The sequence below is a fragment of the Microcaecilia unicolor genome, chromosome 9, assembly GCF_901765095.1.
Source record: "Microcaecilia unicolor chromosome 9, aMicUni1.1, whole genome shotgun sequence".
NCBI classification, from domain to species: Eukaryota; Metazoa; Chordata; class Amphibia; order Gymnophiona; family Siphonopidae; genus Microcaecilia; species Microcaecilia unicolor.
This window is the reverse complement of record NC_044039.1, coordinates 164,525,194-164,542,726: the sequence shown is the minus strand read 5'-3', so window position 1 is coordinate 164,542,726 and position 17,533 is coordinate 164,525,194. Positions and strand designations below refer to the sequence as shown.

Sequence of the window (17,533 nt, the reverse complement as noted above, 5' to 3'; positions counted from 1 at the left end):
GATATAGTAGAACTGGAAAAGGTGCAGCGAAGGGCGACTAAAATGATAGCGGGGGATGGGACGACTTCCCTATGAAGAAAGACTAAGGAGGCTAGGGCTATACAGCTTGGAGAAGAGACGGCTGAGGGGAGACATGATAGAGGTATATAAAATAATGAGTGGAGTGGAACAGGTGGATGTGAAGCGTCTGTTCACGCTTTCCAAAAATACTAGGACTAGGGGGCATGCGATGAAACTACAGTGTAGTAAATTTAAAACAAATCGGAGAAAATTTTTCTTCACCCAACGTGTAATTAACCTCTGGAATTCGTTGCCGGAGAAAGTGGTGAAGGTGGTTAGCTTAGCAGAGTTTAAAAAGGGGTTGGACGGTTTCCTAAAGGACAAGTCCATAAACCGCTACTAAACGGACTTGGAAAAATCCAAAATTCCAGGAATAACATGTATAGAATGTTTGTACGTTTGGGAAGCTTGCCAGGTGCCCTTGGCCTGGATTGGCCGCTGTTGTGGACAGGATGCTGGGCTCGATGGACCCTTGGTCTTTTCCCAGTATGGCATTACTTATGTACTTATGTACTTATGGTAGATGTGTAATATATTTGTAAAAGTGTTTCACCTGCTACGTTGTTCAGGTGTTCGCACCAATACTCAGAAATTGATCCGGAATCTGGTTCCATAGTTCGTTCACAAAATCAGGCCAGTTAGCTCTTAGCAAAAGCTGCTATTAAACAGGAGTCTTATTATTTCTTCTGGTTTGGTGACTATGAAGAGTTTGTCCAGATTGGAATGGGGGTATTACCTGTTAAAAGAGTCATTCTTTGCTCTGAAGCTTCCCTTACCTTACCCCCTCTGCGTGTGTGTTTTTCTCTCTCTTGGCTAGTTCTATGAGTCACTAGAGCAGTGTTCGCTGGTGTCAGAGTGTTCTCGGATGCTGGATCCCACTAGTCCCTTCACAGGCGAGGACCGACCCCCACTGCTGGGACTGAAGAAGCAGGATCTGCAGGGATACTTGCCTGGAAAGCAGGTACCCAGGGAGGAGGGTGAGGCAGAGCCATGGCACATCTAAGGTGCTTTTATGGCCCTTTTTTATGTTTCAAGGAAAGCAGCAGCTCCAGAAAAAGTTAAAAATCATAAAATTTTCTCCAGCTCCCCATCTCTCTCTGTTGTACAGGATTTACTGCAGATGAGGGACCGCCTGCACCGAGAGATTGAAGAGCGGCTGAAACGCAAGTGTTTCTCTCTCCTCTGCTTCCACCAGCCTGAGGCCAGTGTGTTATGAGGCTGGCAAACCCGGTGAAATACACTCATGTGACTTTCCGCCACCTTTGTAACACCCCTTTCTCACTGCAGATGGCGACAGCAAGGTACTGAAGGCGGCCAAGGCCTCACGGCTGGCAGCGACACTGGAGGATGAGAAGCGACGGCTGTGCAGTGAGAAAGAAAAGCATACAGAGATGATGGGACTTCTGGAGAAGCAGAGGAGCACATATCCTCAGGTACTTCTAGGGCACAGGGCCCCCTCTTTACACAGGACCCATTGTACAGGCCCTGAGGTGTGCAAAAACCTATGTCTCGGATCTGCTGCACTATCGGTTCTATCAGAAGTCACTGTGCTATCATTCTTATGTTCTTTGTCTCTCAGCTCTTCCTGTGCTGTGAGTCATTTTTGCTTGTCTCCTTTTCAGGTCCTCCTGCGCTGTCTCGATCTCCTGCGGACCCTTGCAGTGCAATTCCGGCTGCAGTCTCCATCGGAGACAGACAGGAGCAGTGCTCAGTACCTGGAAACTAAATGCACTGCACTCTTCCTGAAGACTAGGTATGAGGGCAGTGTTGGGTCAGGAGCACCAAGGCAGGGGAAGACGTCTTTCTCTGTTCATACAAGACAGTTGATTTTTAAAAGGAGTTCATCTCCTCATTTTCCATCTTTCTGTGTTATTTTTCACCATCTTAGGATGGAAGAGCTGCAGGTCCTCACCGACACATACACCAGTGAGAAGGTGGAGGTTCATGGTATGATCAGGTGAGAACCCGGCCTGGCAGATGTCTCAGAACTGCTACAGTTATAAAGTTGGGTTAGGTAGAAAGATACCCAAGGAGTCCTACCACCTTCTTGTGAATGGTAATCTGTGGGAGAGTGAAAAAGACAGTGTTTAGTGAAGAAAAGTCCCATCCCAGAGATGGTGATGGGGCAGTAAATTCAGGATAAGCCTTTTATACCCACCGGTGTCTCTTCTCTATGTTGTAATCATAACGTTTTTCTGCTGGTCATGTTCAAAAAGTCTGACTACAGAAAGCACCAAACAGTGGAGCCTTAGTACTAAAGACAATGAAAACATTCTTGGAACATAAAACATAATTTGGATTTGAATTACCTGCTGTTCCAAACCCAGATTCTGCAAATAGGGTCGTTTTCCACAATTTTATCATGGTTTAATTTCAGCCCGGGTTTTACACGAGGGATTAAGGAAGCCGTTCTCCCTAATCAACATGTAGTTTTATGTCCTTCTCTGAAACAAAACCACATTCAAATTGCAGCACTTCCACATGTAGACTTTGACCTGGAACAGGTGCACGCAGAAGTCGTACAATCCTGACTTCATGTGTGTCGATACCTCCATATGGAAGCTGCCCGATCTATGGCGTTCATTTTTGTGCTGGCACAGACATGCACATTTCCCCAAAATACCATCAGAACTGAGCATGTCCCGACCTAGTGGTCTCAACTCTGTGTTCTGTGTAAAATTGGGCTCCGCATGTATCAATATGTTCATGTTCAACCAAGGAAAATTTAGCTACTCTTGAGCTGTAGTCAAGAATGTAAATGTGGGTTTTGGAATGCCAGTGAGCTCATTACCATACCTTGCATACAGATGTGCTCATTTGCATTTAAGAAAGAAATCCCGCATTAGGGCAGTATTAACAAAAAGCCAGCTATGAATTAGCACTAATACAGATAGACAAAGAGGTCTGACTTCCTCTGCTTTTCTTGGGTTCCTGCCACCAATAGAAATCAGTCCAGGCATGTTGTGCATGGCCTTCCTTCCTCAAATTTACTGCACCTGTGCTTCTGTTGCTCACCTTCTATTGATGTCTTTCTTTTTCATCTTTGTGTGTTTCACTATTTCTGGTTTTCTTTTTCTGTACCTGGCATGCTGTCTTTCTGTCTGATGTACCGTTTTTGACATCTTTGGTCTCACAGGGATGGCCTGCAGCGAGACATCCAGGTACTGGAGCAAGATGTGCAGAGCTGTCGGCAGATCCTGAACACTTACGAGATCCTCGGGCCAGAGTTCGAGGAGCTGGTGAAAGAGTACACCTGTTTAAAGCAGGAGCTTCGTCGTACATCATCCTGCCCTCTCTGCTGGGGCCAAAGAGGTTTGATTGAGCAGGCATGACATCAAAACATTGAAGCCACTTAGGTTAGTCTATGTTTCCCCCTTTCCCGCGCAGCCGTCGTTCTACGTACAACCAAAACAAAGCAAAAATATGTATGAGGTGCTGCAACGTCCTTTATTGTTGGTAGTATTTTTATTTAATCTCACTTATATTTTCAACATGCCAGCTTGTGCATCATCCGGATGTACACAGAGGAAGTATAATAACGGGATAAGTTTTCATAGGTAGAGTAGTAATTTGTTATAATTCGTAATCAGTGTGTCACAATTGGAGGGGACACCCTAGCATGTTATATTCGTACAGATATTTAATTTTTCTCCTGTTAAAGGGCCACTAAAACAGACATCATGTTATGAGAATCAGGTGTTTATTTATTTATTTATTTATTTACTTATTTATGACAGTTATATCCCACATTAAACATGAATTAGGTTGAAACCTGGGAGCATTTAAAATCTTTTTTATCCTTCCTGTGCCTAGATCAAAAGAGAAAGATGGTTTGTGGGAACTTGCACCTTTCGTTTTGTGGACTGCTGTGGTATATTATAAAAATGCACTAAGTATTGTTTATTACTACTCTTTAAAAGAAAGATATTAAATAATGAGGGCAGAGATACCTTCATGCAGAAGTGCAGAGTTAGTCTAAGGGCCCGGTTTACTAAGGTGCGTTAGTGTTTTTAGCACGCCTACACTTAGCGCTTGCGCTAACTATGTAGGCACCAATAGGGATATTGTAGGCACATACATGGTTAACACGCATACATGGTTAACGCATGTTAAAAATATTAACGCGCCTATAACGCTGCTTATTAAACAGGGCCCTAAATGTGCCAACGTTTTCCAGTTCTGTGATATATATTTATTTCTTCAGTTTTCAACAGCATTTTCTCAGTTATTACCCAAATACGAACACAATTATTATAAGTTTTGAATGTTACTGAATTCTGTTATTCTGTCTCACAAGGACAAAATATAAGAAAGCCAATGGACTGCATTAGGGGCTTATAGCCCATTTAGTTATGTTTAAACAAATGAGAGATCTTCATGAAAGAAAATATTTATTTGTATTATTTTGACTTATGAAACCCACTTGTCCCTGAAACTTGCTCAAAAACAGAATAATCCATTTGTACAAAAGAGATGAGATGAAGATGTAATTCCACGTGCCCCAATGAAAGGAGAGTTTAATTTTACTTCCAATCTTTATAACACCAACAAGTTAAGATGAACCCATCAGTAAACAGGGTATCCTCACTGAAATTTGTTCATGTATTAACTGTATTGTATAGAACAGTGTAGAAAAATGAGCACAAAATACAGCCGTTATTACTGCTGTTTCTACCAGCTACAATAATAAAAAAATCCTAGACCTTAGTGGAGCACATGATCTGGTGCAGGAGGTAATGATGCTGGGACCACTTGATAATAATGATCATAATATCATCGGATTTGATATTGGCTTTGGAGTAAGTACCCACAGGAAATCCAATACATTAGCGTTTAACTTTCAAAAAGGAGACTATGATAAAATGAAAAGAATGGTGAAAAAAACCTTAGAGGAGCAAATGTGAAGTTCAAAAATTTATATCATGCGTGGATGCTGTTCAAAAATACCATCCTGGAAGCCCAGGCCAAATATATTCCGTGTATTAAAAAAGGAGGAAGGAAGACAAAATGACAGCCGGCATGGTTAAAAAGTTAGATGAAGGAAGCTATTAGAACTAAAAGAAAATCCTTCAGAAGAAGGAACCGACTGAAAATAATAAGAAACAGCATAAGGAATGTCAACTCAAATGCAAAACACTGAAAAGGAAGCAAAGGGGGACTTTGAAAAAAAGATTGTGTTGGAGGCAAAAACACATTGTAAATTTTTTTCGGTATATTAAAAGCAAGAAGCCGGCAAAAGATTCAGTTGGACCACTAGATGACCGAGGGATAAAAGGGGCAATCAGGAAAGACAAAGCCATAGCGAAGAGATTAATGAATTCTTTGCTTCGGTCTTCACCAAGGAAGATTTGGGAGAGATACCGATGTCAGAAATGATATTCAAAGCTGATGAGTCGGAGAAACTAAATGAAATCTCTATAAACCTGGAGGATGTAATAGGGCAATTTGACAAATTGAGTAGCAAATCTCCTGGACCGGACCGGAACTGAATAATGAACTTGCGGAACTATTGTTAGCAATATGTAATTTATCTTTAAAATTGAGCATGGTACTGGAATATCAGAGGGTGGCCAGTGTAACGCTGATTTTTAAAAAAAGGTTCCAGAGGAGATCCGGGAAATTATGGACCGGTGAGCCTGACGGTGCCGGGCAAAAAGGTAGAGACTATTATAAAGAGCAAAATTACAGAGCATATTCAAAAGCCATGAGGCCATTTCGGGGAGGAGCACATACCGTCATCTATTGAGGTGATGGTAAGGGCTCCCGCACTAACCTGGTAGTAACCGGGCAGCACATGACATTGCCTGATTACCGCTGGATAACCCCCTGTGGAAATATTTTAAAATATTCCTGCTAGCGCCAGAAATGGCGTGCGCTGGGGTGGAACTACTGCCAGCACCCGCATTGGGCCGGCAGTAAGAGCCCCTAAGAGCCCTTATGGTAAATTGAGAACTTTTTTGCTGTTAGTCTTGTATGCATATTTCAGAGATAAGCAGGGGTGTGCTGGTAATTTTTTAACAACAGGCTCTTTCTCGGGACGTAGACAGCTCTGCAGTTGGAAGGGCCAGGGGTGGCCGGGGGAGGGGGGGGAGCAACACTTGCCTCTCTTTCTCCTCCCTCCCTTCGGGCAGGCACACTAGGCATACCTTTGCTGGCAGCCAATAAATGGACTGCCACCACTCCCAACGTCTTGCTCTGAGCAGCATGCTGGAACTTCTCTCACATGCTCGAGAAGTCCCAGCCTGCTGCCCAGAGCTGGAAACAAGGAGCGGGGAGCAGCAGTAGTCTATTGACTTGGCTGGCAGGGCTCAGCATCCCCACCAGCAAAGTAAAAGATAATTCAGCAGGGGGCCCAAGCCCACATTTTGGGAGCCAGTTGTTAAAGTAGCTATGGAGGGCCCTACTTTAACAACCGGCTCCCAAAATTCTTAAAAACTTAACAACTGGCTCTTGCGAGCCTTTGAGAGCCTGCTCCAGCACACCACTGGAGATAAGCGATATATTAAGCCGTTATTGTATTTTGTAATTTGCTGTGAACCTGGAAAGGGATTTTGCAGGATATTGCATAGCATAGTTTCTTAATGTCAAATGTTTCATTCCTGTGTACTCCTGAAGTTTCTGTTAAGTACCTCAATTGAAAGGTCATTAAGGGAGTGATCTTTTTCTGAGAAATGTTCACCTACTGAGCTGTCATTCTGTTTTTCTCCGTAATAGGTAATTTAAGATTGATGTATGTCCTTAATTTTTGGTTTGGTTCATCGATGTGCCATCTGCAGCTCATTTTCCCCCAGATGCTATAAAGATTGCCCAAATTTGGGTGTGGACCTCAGATGTGAGCACAAACTACTCAGCTTAAGGAGCCATTAACAATCAATTATTGAAGTTAATTGGCACTAATTAGGGTTTGCATGCAGCTCTGCCTGCACCCTATTCTAAAAGACTGCACATCTAAATTGTGTACAACTCAAATGGGGGTGTGGCCAAGGGAGGGGCATAGGCAGGTCAGGGACATTCCCACAATTTAGGCACAGTGTTATAAAATACCAGGGTTATGAGTCCAGCTTGCGCAGCAGGATTTACACCAGGTTTCAGCAGGAGTAAGTCCTCACGCTCACAAGCAGAATAGCGCTTAGCGTGGATTCTTCCCAGTACCTAACTTTGGGTGCCATTTACTGAATCCGTCCCTTTGTGTATTGGATCATGTACACTAAGGAGTCACTATAATATACTAGCCGTTAAGCCCGTTAAAACGGGCGAGATTTCCAGCTACCCTCCTCGCCGCTGCTCCCTCCCCCCTCCGTGCCAGGCCCCCTGCACTGACCTGACAGCGCCTCTCACCTCCGTGTGAAAGCGCTGCAGGCAGCAACAGATCGCTCTGCTGCTGCCTGCAGCGCTTCCACACAGAAGTGAAAGGCGCTGTCAGGTCAGTGCAGGGGGCCTGATACGGATGGGGGCGGGAGCGGCAGCGGGGATGGTGGGGGGAGGGTGGAGGTTGGTGCGCCCGATGTTCGTTTCCAGGCTCCAGCGGCAGCGTATGACAGTCCATCTCCGTTTCCCTCTCTGTTCCGCCCTCTGACGTCATCACGTCTTGACGCGAGGGCGGGACAGAGAGGGAAGTCTATACTGCGCATTTGCAGGTGAGTCGGTCACTTGCCATTTGTATATTTGATGGATCATATTGGACTATTTAAATTGTAACCCAGTGCTATCCATATAAAAAAGGAGCAAGGCGAACTCAAGACTAGAGAAACAGAAAAAGAGATGCATTTCATCCTTGTGCAGTACAAAAGACAGATATTAAAGATGTTCGTTTTCCCAGTCTAGAGGAGATAATCAGACTCTCACATAAATTATGGCAAAATAGTATGCCCTAAGAACAATGACAGAGGCATAGAAGCCCCACTATAGCAGTCCCCCAGAGGCGGCCCTACCATTAGGCTACCTGGCATCGCCCCCCCCCCACCATTCGTTCCCCGAATTTACCTTCTTTTTTCTTGCTTTCCAAAAGTCAGGGCCGCAGCGATTCCCGTATTCCACTATGCAGAGTGGCGTACGTTTGAGAAGATAAAGCAGATCTTTTTTTCCAGGCTTAGATATATATTTTCATGGTTTTGAAATGCTGAGTGCCCTTATCTACATGCCCTTCTTATTTTTGTTTATAACAAAGAAGTAATTGCAGTATATTTCTGAAGGTAATTTGATAAACAACCAGTAAGACATATAATTATTAAAGACTGTAGCAATAAGGACACATTAATACATGCCTTGAAAAGCTTTAATAGCTGAGAATGATCTATCAGGGGATTTAATCTCTTGTAGACTCATGTTTACCATGACTCATTCTTACAACCAATCTTAGATCAGACTCCATAATCTCCAGGGTGAATATTATTCTTACACACATGCAAGGTCCATATTAATTGCCACAATGGCTGACACTGCATCATTCAGAATTTATATACTAATGCAGGGGTTCCCAAAATATTTCGGTTCACGGCACCCCTCCCCAGCCAGATGGGTCTCCATGGCACCCCCCCCACCAGCCACATGGGTCTCCCTTTCCCTGCAGCCCCCTCCTCTCACACCAGAACACCTCTGCCTCCCTGCAGCCCCCTCCTCTCACACAGCACACCTCTGCCTCCCTGCAGCCCCCTCCTCTCACACCAGCACACCTCTGCCTTCCCTAAATCTGGCATTGCTTGCTACCTTCCTTCCTGCAGGTCCAGGATCGTTGCCACTTCCTTCTCCTTTCCCCACCACTGCTGCAGTGCTTGCAGCTTACATATTCGGGCCATTCACGATTCACATAGGCACTCTGGGGCCTTCACAGTCTGCTGCATCCGGCCCTCTCTGATGCAACTTCCTGTTGTGAGGGCCGGACACAGCAGAGGGAAGTCTCCGCAGTGCCTGTGTGAATCGCGGATGGCCCAAAAATGTAAGCCTGCAAATAGGTGGGAAAATGTGGGATACAAATGTAACAAATAATAATAATAATAATAAGCTGCAAGCACTGCAGCAGCGTTGGGGGAAGAAGCAGGAAGCAGCAGATGCCGGACCTGCGGGAGGGAAAAGTAAGGAGTTATGCGCCACCGCACCCCTGAGAATTTGCTGCGGCGTACCAGGGTGCCAGCAACGCACAGTTTGGGAACAGCTGTACTAATGTCATAAGAACTTAAGAATAGCCATACTAGGTCAGACCAATGGTCCATCTAGCCCAGTATCCTGCTTCCAACAGTGACCAATCCAGGTCACAAGTACCTGGCAGAAACCCAATTAGTAGCAACATTCCATGCTACCAATCCCGGAACAAGCAGTGGCTTCCCCCATGTCCATCTCAATAACAGACTATAGACATTTCCTCCAGGAACTTGTCCAAACCTTTTTTAAATCCAGATACGCTAACCGCTGTTACCACATTCTCCAGCAGTGAGTTCCAGAGCTTAACTATTCTTTGAGTGAAAAAATATTTCCCCCTATTTCTTTTAACAGTACTTCCATGTAATTTCATTGAGTGTCTCCTGGTCTTGGTACTTTTTGAAAGAATGAAAAATTGATTCACTTCTACCCGTTCTACACCACTCAGGAATTTATAGATCTCAGTCATATCCCCCCTCAGCCGTCTCTTTTCCAAGCTGAAGAGCCCTAACCGCTTTTCCTCATATAGGAGCAGTTCCATCCCCTTTAGCCTTTCCTCATATAGGAGCAGTTCCATCCCCTTTATCATTTTGGTTGCTCTTCTTTGAACCTTTTCTAATTCCACTATATCTTTTTTGAGATACAGCAACCAGAATTGAACACAGTACTTGAAGTGAGGTCGCACCATGGAGTGATATAGAGGCATTATAATATTCTTGGTCTTATTTTACAACCCTTTCCTAATAATGCCTAGCATCCTGTTTGCTTTTTTGGCCACTTTCACACACTGGGCAGAAGATATCAGTGTATTGTTTATAAAGACACCTAGATCCTTTTTTTGAGTGTTGACTCCTAAGGTGGATCAGGTAACTATGAGTCAGATTATTCTTCCCAATGAGTATCACTTTGCATTTGTCCACATTAAATTTCATCTGCCATTTGGATGCCCAGTCTTCTAGTTTCCTAAGGTCTTCCTGCAATTTTCATAACCCACATGTGTTTTGACAGTTTTGACTAGTTTTGTGTCATCTGCAAATGTAATCACCTCACTTGTTCCATTTTCCAGATCATTTATAAATATGTTAAATAGCACCGGTCCCAGTACAGACCCCTGCGGCACTCCACTATTCACCCTCCTCCATTGAGAAAAATGGCCATTTAACCCTACCCTCTGTTTTCTTTCCAATAACCAATTCCTTATCCACAGAAGGATTTTGCCTCCTATCCCATGACTTTTTAATTTTCTCAGGAGTATCTCATGAGGAACTTAGCAAAAGCTTTCTGAAAATCTAGATACACTACATCAACTGGCTCACCTTTATCGATATGCTTATTTACATCTTCAAAGAAATGAAGCAAATTGGTGAGGCAAGACCTCCCTTGGCTGAACCCATTCTCACTTTGTTCCATTAAACTATGTTTGTCTATGTGTTCCATAATTTTATTCTTTATAATAATTTCCACTGTGTCTAGCTTGAATTACTCTATTTTTTCTCTGGTGAGGATGAAATAGCCACATAGACTGTTAGCCTGAAAGAAATACTGCAAATGGAGAAATTATGTCGTACCTGATAATTTCTTTCCTTTAGTCCTACCAGACTAGTCCAGAACAAATGGATAATGTACATCTACCAGCAGAAAGAGACAGAGAAAAAGTAGTACCAAGTAATTTGTTCAGTATTTCAAATAGCCAAGCAGTGGTGCTCATGACTTGATTGTTGGTGAATGAAGAAAATCTGATATCTGTTGTGTCATTCGCGTGTTAGCGTAAAGAAATGAGGAAGCATATAGCTCACTGACAAACAGACTTATTTGTGATTGAAACAGGTCTAGCCAAAAAGTCTTAATTTTGGCCCTAGATGTTTTCGTTTTGTTTCATTATTGCAGAAAAACATCTATCTTTTGGTGCTGCCCATGTCTCACCCAGGTCCCGCCCAAAACATGCCCCCAACACACCCCCTTGAAATATGAACTGTGGAGAAAAATGTCGAAAATCAGAGTGTCGAAAATCGCAACTTTGATGTTTTTTAGAACAAAACATCCATCTACCACCTTATGACCTTTTTGGACTTTTTTTTATTTTGAAAATTAGCCCCATAGTCTCAGTCCTTCATTTGTTCTTGATTGCAAGGTTGAGGTGGCAAATATTTCAAAGCTACAAGTCTATAAATATAGCAAAGTAAACACTTAGTACATGATGTAGCCAAATTCAGCTAATTGCATTTCCAAAACTTTCCAGCAGATGCTCACAGTGGATCGGGCTGTTTTATGAATGAAGAGCTCCTGTAGACAATTCTATAACATAAACATGAACATTACACATGCCAAACATATGGAAATATTTAGAATACTAGCATATATGTGCATATGTGTGCACGTTATGCCAATATACTGCCCAAGCACTGTTTTGTAAGCATATGCATATCTTGCATAGTACGTACTTTGCAGATCAGTGTTCACACATATGCACATACCTTATAGAATACTATACGTTATGCACATATCTTCTGACCATTTTATTTTTCAAATTGGGTTGGTCCTGATCTCTCTTTACTACTTCCTTTTGTTGCTTTTCTCTGAGTCCCTTTCCAGGATCATATTTCCATTTTCTGTTTCTTCAGTGTCCTGTCTTCTTCCTTATGGTTAACTCTGACACTGATCCTTCTGTTTATTTTATTTATTTATTTATGCGTTCTTGTATCCCACTATTATCCAAAAACAAGTTTTGGTTCAAAGTGGCTTATAATTTACATTTTGGTGGAGTTACAATAGTGTTATGCAATACAGAGAAGGCATCTATAGTTCGTGTGGTTATTCATAGAGTTTTTGAAGAGATAGATTTGAAGAGGAAAAGGTAGTGGTAGCTTTTGTGTTCAATTGTAGAGTTTTGGTGATATTTATTCATATAGTTTTTGAAGAGGTAGATTTTTGTCTCCATTTCTCTCATCTGCCTTTTTTTGAACCTGTAAATATATTTCATACCTCCTTCTCCCCACAGTCCTCAGTCTCCTCTTTCACCTACTTATCAGCTTTCCACTTCCTACACTTTCTTCCCATCTCCACCCCTCTCTCACTTTCCAGTCCCCCGTTTTCAGTCCCTGTATTCATCGTCTCTCAGGCCTCAATCTCTGCCTTATCTCCTTCCTGTTATTCATCTTCCCCCACCTCCAGTCCCTTTCTTACATCTTACCTCCTTATTCAGGTTCCCCTTACCCCTTTTAATGCCCCTATTTCTACCCTCTCTCACTTCTCTCACATTCTTTTATCCCTCAAACAGTCTTTGTAGCCCTCTTTTTCTCCTTTTCTTAGCAACCACTATCCCTACCTCTTCTCCCATATTTCCTTCTCTACTTCCCCAGCATCCACTCACCTCTTTCTCCAATATTTTTCTACCCTATCTTTCTTCCACCTTAACCTCAGCATCCATCTCTGTGCCTCTCCACCTTCACCTTCCCCGCATATGCCCATATTTGTCCCCCCCCCCCCCCCCCCCCCACAGCATTATCTGTCCTTCTCCTCCTTATATGTAAACACAGAAGAAACAAATCTCCGCAATAATATACAGTATCTAGCAGAACAGCAAAGATGACTCAAAAGTCAATGGATGACGTTTCAAAGGAAAAAATCTTTATTAAATGTTGAACAAGACTTGACCAAAACACAACTGTGTTGAGAATAAATTTTTTCATCTGATACGTCATCCTTTCACTTTTGAGTCATCTTCTCCTCCCCTTTCTCCCACCAGCAATACCCTCCTCCTCTCCCTTGTATCAGACCCATCTCCAAGCCCCATCTCCAATCTCCCATCTGCCCCCTTGTTAGCCTCCAGCCCCCATTATCCTGCCCCAGCATCAGACTGGGCTCATCAGCCCCCTTCTCCTAATCGCCCAACACCACTAAATCCACTGCAGAGAAGGGAGCTCCTTTCTTAGCTCAAGCCACTCTAGCCGCTGGCACTGCGCAGGAATTGAAAGTAGAGAATAAATACTTCCTGTACCGTACATGAAACAAAGTCAATTCTCTCTGATTTTAGCAGCTGTGTGGCGCCAGCAGCTAGCGTGACGAAAGGAGCTCGAGCTCCCCACTCTCTAGCTGATTTAGTGGTGCTAGACTAAGCAGGTAGTAGAAAGGAGCAGCTGGTACAAGTTTTGGTGGAACTAAAAGAGGCTGGTGTACCACAACAATATGAAAAGGGTGCCACATCCCAAAGAGTGACATAGAGGGGCATAATCGAAAGGAGCACCCAAGTTTTGTTGAGGACGTCCTCGCAAAACATCCCAATGGAGGGGTGGGGAAACCCGTATTATCAAAACAAGATGGATGTCCATCTTTTGTTTTGATAATACGGTTGGGGACACCCAAATCTTGATATTTTGGTCGTCCTTAGTGATGGTCATCCCTAGACTTGGTCGTTTCTGATTTTCGGTGATAATGGAAACCAAGGACGTCCATCTCAGAAATGACCAAATGCAAGCCCTTTGGTCATTGGAGGAGCCAGAATTTCTACTGCACTGGTCCCCCTGATATACCAGGACACCAACCAGGCACCCTAGGGGGCATTGCAGTGGACTTCATAAAATGCTCCCAGGAACATAGCTCCCTTACCTTGTCTGCTGAGCCCCCCCAACCCCCCCCCTAAAACCCACTACCCACAACTGTACACCACTACCATAGCCCTTATGGGTGAAGGGGGGGCACCTAGATGTTGGTACAGTGGGTTTCTGGTGGGTTTTGGGGGACATCCAAAATTGGCTTTTGATTATACCGATTTGGACGACCCTGAGAGAAGGATGCCCATCTTTCGATTTGTGTCGAAAGATGGGTGTCCTTCTCTTTCGAAAATGAGCCTGATAGTCACCGCCACAGTGACTATTAAAGGCAATGAGTGAGATTTTCTACAGGTGCATCCAGGGTCTAAATTTGGACAGATCTACATGTTTTGTTTCTAATCCTGCAGAGACTCTGTGGCAATGATTCTCAACCTTTTTTCACTTAGGATACACCAGATGGACAATGCTTGTATATGTGACACACTGCATATATGGCCTTAAGGAATGTTTGGTCCGACACAATATAGCATTTCTTATGTTAACTATAACCATGCTCTGCATCCACAACTTCCCCCTCCCCCCCCCCCCCCCCCCCCAACAAGTGCAGATCATAACTAGGACTTTTCTCCATGGAAGTCACAATACAATTATTCAGATTTTCATGTCATTGGAGTAATAGCAACAAAAATCTCTCTACCAGGCGCATTGTGAAATGTAAAACTTAAAGAAAATCCAAACTCAACATATATTTAGCAAACATATCATACAACAGTAGCACTAATGCTATGATTCAAACAGCAAGAACCCTATCTGTTACTCCTGGGGGAATTTAGTGGGTGAAGAAAAATTTTCTCTGATTTGTTTTAAACTACAGTGTAGTAAATTTAAAACAAATCGGAGAAAATGTTTCTTCACCCAACGTGTAATTAAACTCTGGAATTCATTGCCGGAAAATGTGGTGAAGGCGGTTAGCTTAGCAGAGTTTAAAAAGGGGTTGGACGGTTTCCTAAAGGACAAGTCCATAAACCGCTACTAAACGGACTTGGAAAAATCCCAAATCCCAGGAATAACATGTATAGAATGTTTGTACGTTTGGGAAGCTTGCCAGGTGCCCTTGGCCTGGATTGGCCGCTGTCGTGGACAAGATGCTGGGCTCGATGGACCCTTGGTCTTTTCCCAGTATGGCATTACTTATGTACTTATGTACTTAGAGCAAAATGAAAAATTCTGCAGAAACATTTTGGAAATTCTGTGCATAGTGTTTTAAAATTCTGCATCTTTATTCGTAATTTTTTTTGTGGAGAATTTCCCCAGTCATAAGGCCGATCTACTCCCCCAGCCTTCTTCCTTCACCAGTAATATCACTCTCCAGATGCCATCTTGCCCAGCTCTCTCTCACTCCAACTTAGCTTCAGGTTCCACCCTCCCCACCCTGATTTAGCTTGATCCCCTTCTCCCAGCTTTCTCTGCTCCCTAGTTCTTTCTCTTGCCTTAGCCCCCAAACCCTACCTCTCTGTATTTTTTTCTCTCCTTGCCTCTACATTACTGTATTTTCCTCCTGGATAATGTGGCATAAGGAAGAAACAAGTAGTGGCACGTCAGTCCACTTCATCCTCCTCTGTTGGCCTGGACCCACTGATTATTTGAACCATTTGGGACTCTGTACAACAGTTGTTCCCAGGCCAGCAGAGGAGGAGGAAGAAGTGGCCTGATGCACAGCCAGTTGTTTCTTCCTTATGACACATGATATGGAGGACAAGGTAAGACAGGTAGGAGAGGGGAGATTTGTACAAGCAGTCTGTGGGCGTGTGCTGCAATGGGAGGGGGATCAGAAACCTGACAATTTTTCTACCTTCTGTTCCCTGTGCAGAATTCTGCAAGGCAAGCACAGCATTCTATGCAAGTTCTGCATTGCACTGTGATGCAGAATATCCCCAGGAGTAACCTATGAATAGACAGCACTACAAATATTACACTGGGCCGTAAAATACCAAAATGCCTACTACAAGTAAAACAAAACAAGTGGGACTGTTACAGATCTCAGCACAGAAACTGTATGCAAACAAATATCACACCTCAGTCACACACAAAACATAAGACAGACCCTCTCCAAATACAGAACAAATTAGAGATAGACACATGATGACAAAAATTGAACTAGGAACCCCAAGAAGTTACGCTCAGCATATACTGTAACACTGGAGAAACAAAAACAAATGGATTTCCTTTTGTACCAAACACGATACATAGACATCTGTGACACACATTTCCCAAAGTTAACATATTCCAGTTAATAAGGGCCTCTTTATCACGCCGCTGTAGCGGTTTATCACGGTTCTCGCTCAGCAATGCCGATGGAGCCCTTTCAAAGTGAACGAGCTTTGTCAGCATTGCTGCACCAGGAACCATTAGCGCAGTTTGATAAAAGAGGCCTAAATTAAAAATAATTTTCTACCTTTGTGTGTCTGGACATTTTATTTTTCCAACACGTTGGTCCCAGTTTCTCTTTTCTGCTTTCCTGTTTTCGGCTAATTCTGTTTCCAGCAGCTACTGTCCATTTGTCATCACTCACTCTGATCCCAAAAATTCAAACAACCTTCAAGAATTGTCTCTATCACCTATGGCAGCTACAAAATCTCCCTCCATATACTGAAAAGACGAGTATGACCACAGTGGTCCATGCCATGATAACATCACGACTAGACTACTATAATGCCCTGTACACTGGTCAAACCAAAAATAGTTTGTATCAGCTCCAACTAATTCAGAATGCTACAGCATGACTGATAGAAGGCTGCAAAAGTTACACTAGCTATCAGTACTTTACAGAGCTAAATTTAAAACTCTATGTTTGATTTTCAAGGTACTCAGACAAAATGGGCCAAAGAGCTTAAAGATTAAGTTAGCCCTTACACACCTTTAAGAATGCTAAGGTCCTCTCAAGAATCATCACTATCTGTATCCTCATCAAAAGAAATTGTATGATGTGATGCCCACCAGTGAGCCTTCTCAGGAGTTGCCCCCACACTCTGGAATTTACTCCCAGATGGGCTACGAATAACTCGAGATTACCTCTACTTCAGGATGCAGGTGAAAGCCTGGATCTTCTCCCAAGCCTTTAATACATAGGGTGACTGACTCCTCCCAAGTCCAACACCTCTCTCTCTTTCTTTCTTTCTTTCTTTCTTTCTTTCTTCCTTCCCTCCACCCTCTCCACCCCAGGTCAAATATCTCTCCTTTTTTCTGAGCTCAACATCTCTCCCTCTCCCTTCTCCTTCCACTCCCTCCATCCTTCTCTCCCTCAATTCGGCATCTCTCCCTATTCCCCCCTCCCCCCATGCATAGTCCAGTATCTCTCCTTCCCCTTTTAGCCCTGCCCATGGCTGTCTCCCTCCCCCCTGACTACCTGAGGTTCTCTCTCCTTCCCCCCGGGCACCCGCAGTTCTTTCCCTTCCCCCAGCCACCCGAGGTTCTCTCTCCCTTCCCACCCCCCCAACCCCCCGGCCACCTGCTGTTCACTCTTAATTCCCCCCTCTGCTGCCATTACATGCCCAAGGTTCTCTCATAATTCCCTCCCTCCCCAGCACCGCCAGCAGCTCTCTCTCCCCTTCCTTTTCACTGTTTTCAGTAAAGTCTTTGACCCTGCAACAGCGGAAGCCATACTGAAAAGCTGTCTGCGGCCTGCACCAGGCCTTTCCTGCTGACCTGTCCTAAACAGGAAGTTGCGTCAGAAGGGGGCAAGAGGGGTCAGAGGAAATTAGGAATTATGTGCAGATCTGCCTTGCATC

The 17,533-nt window shown here is 43.7% G+C and overlaps 1 protein-coding gene across 2 annotated transcripts; it reads left to right on the top strand.

The window, feature by feature from the left end:
* Nucleotides 1–591: 591 nt before the first annotated feature.
* On the top strand, nucleotides 592–3,837 carry LOC115477671 (HAUS augmin-like complex subunit 4). Of its 2 annotated transcripts, XM_030214701.1 has the most exons (7): nucleotides 592–1,021; nucleotides 1,169–1,265; nucleotides 1,348–1,493; nucleotides 1,683–1,813; nucleotides 1,949–2,017; nucleotides 3,197–3,416; nucleotides 3,825–3,837. In XM_030214701.1, exons 1-6 carry the CDS (start codon nucleotides 926–928, stop codon nucleotides 3,390–3,392), a joined length of 735 nt encoding a protein of 244 aa, XP_030070561.1. In that variant the 5' UTR covers nucleotides 592–925; the 3' UTR covers nucleotides 3,393–3,416; nucleotides 3,825–3,837. The 2 variants fall into 2 exon arrangements, with proteins under 2 accessions (XP_030070561.1, XP_030070560.1); XM_030214700.1 differs by lacking the exon at nucleotides 3,825–3,837 and having other exon boundaries at nucleotides 3,197–3,487.
* The last annotated feature ends 13,696 nt before the right edge of the window (nucleotides 3,838–17,533 follow it).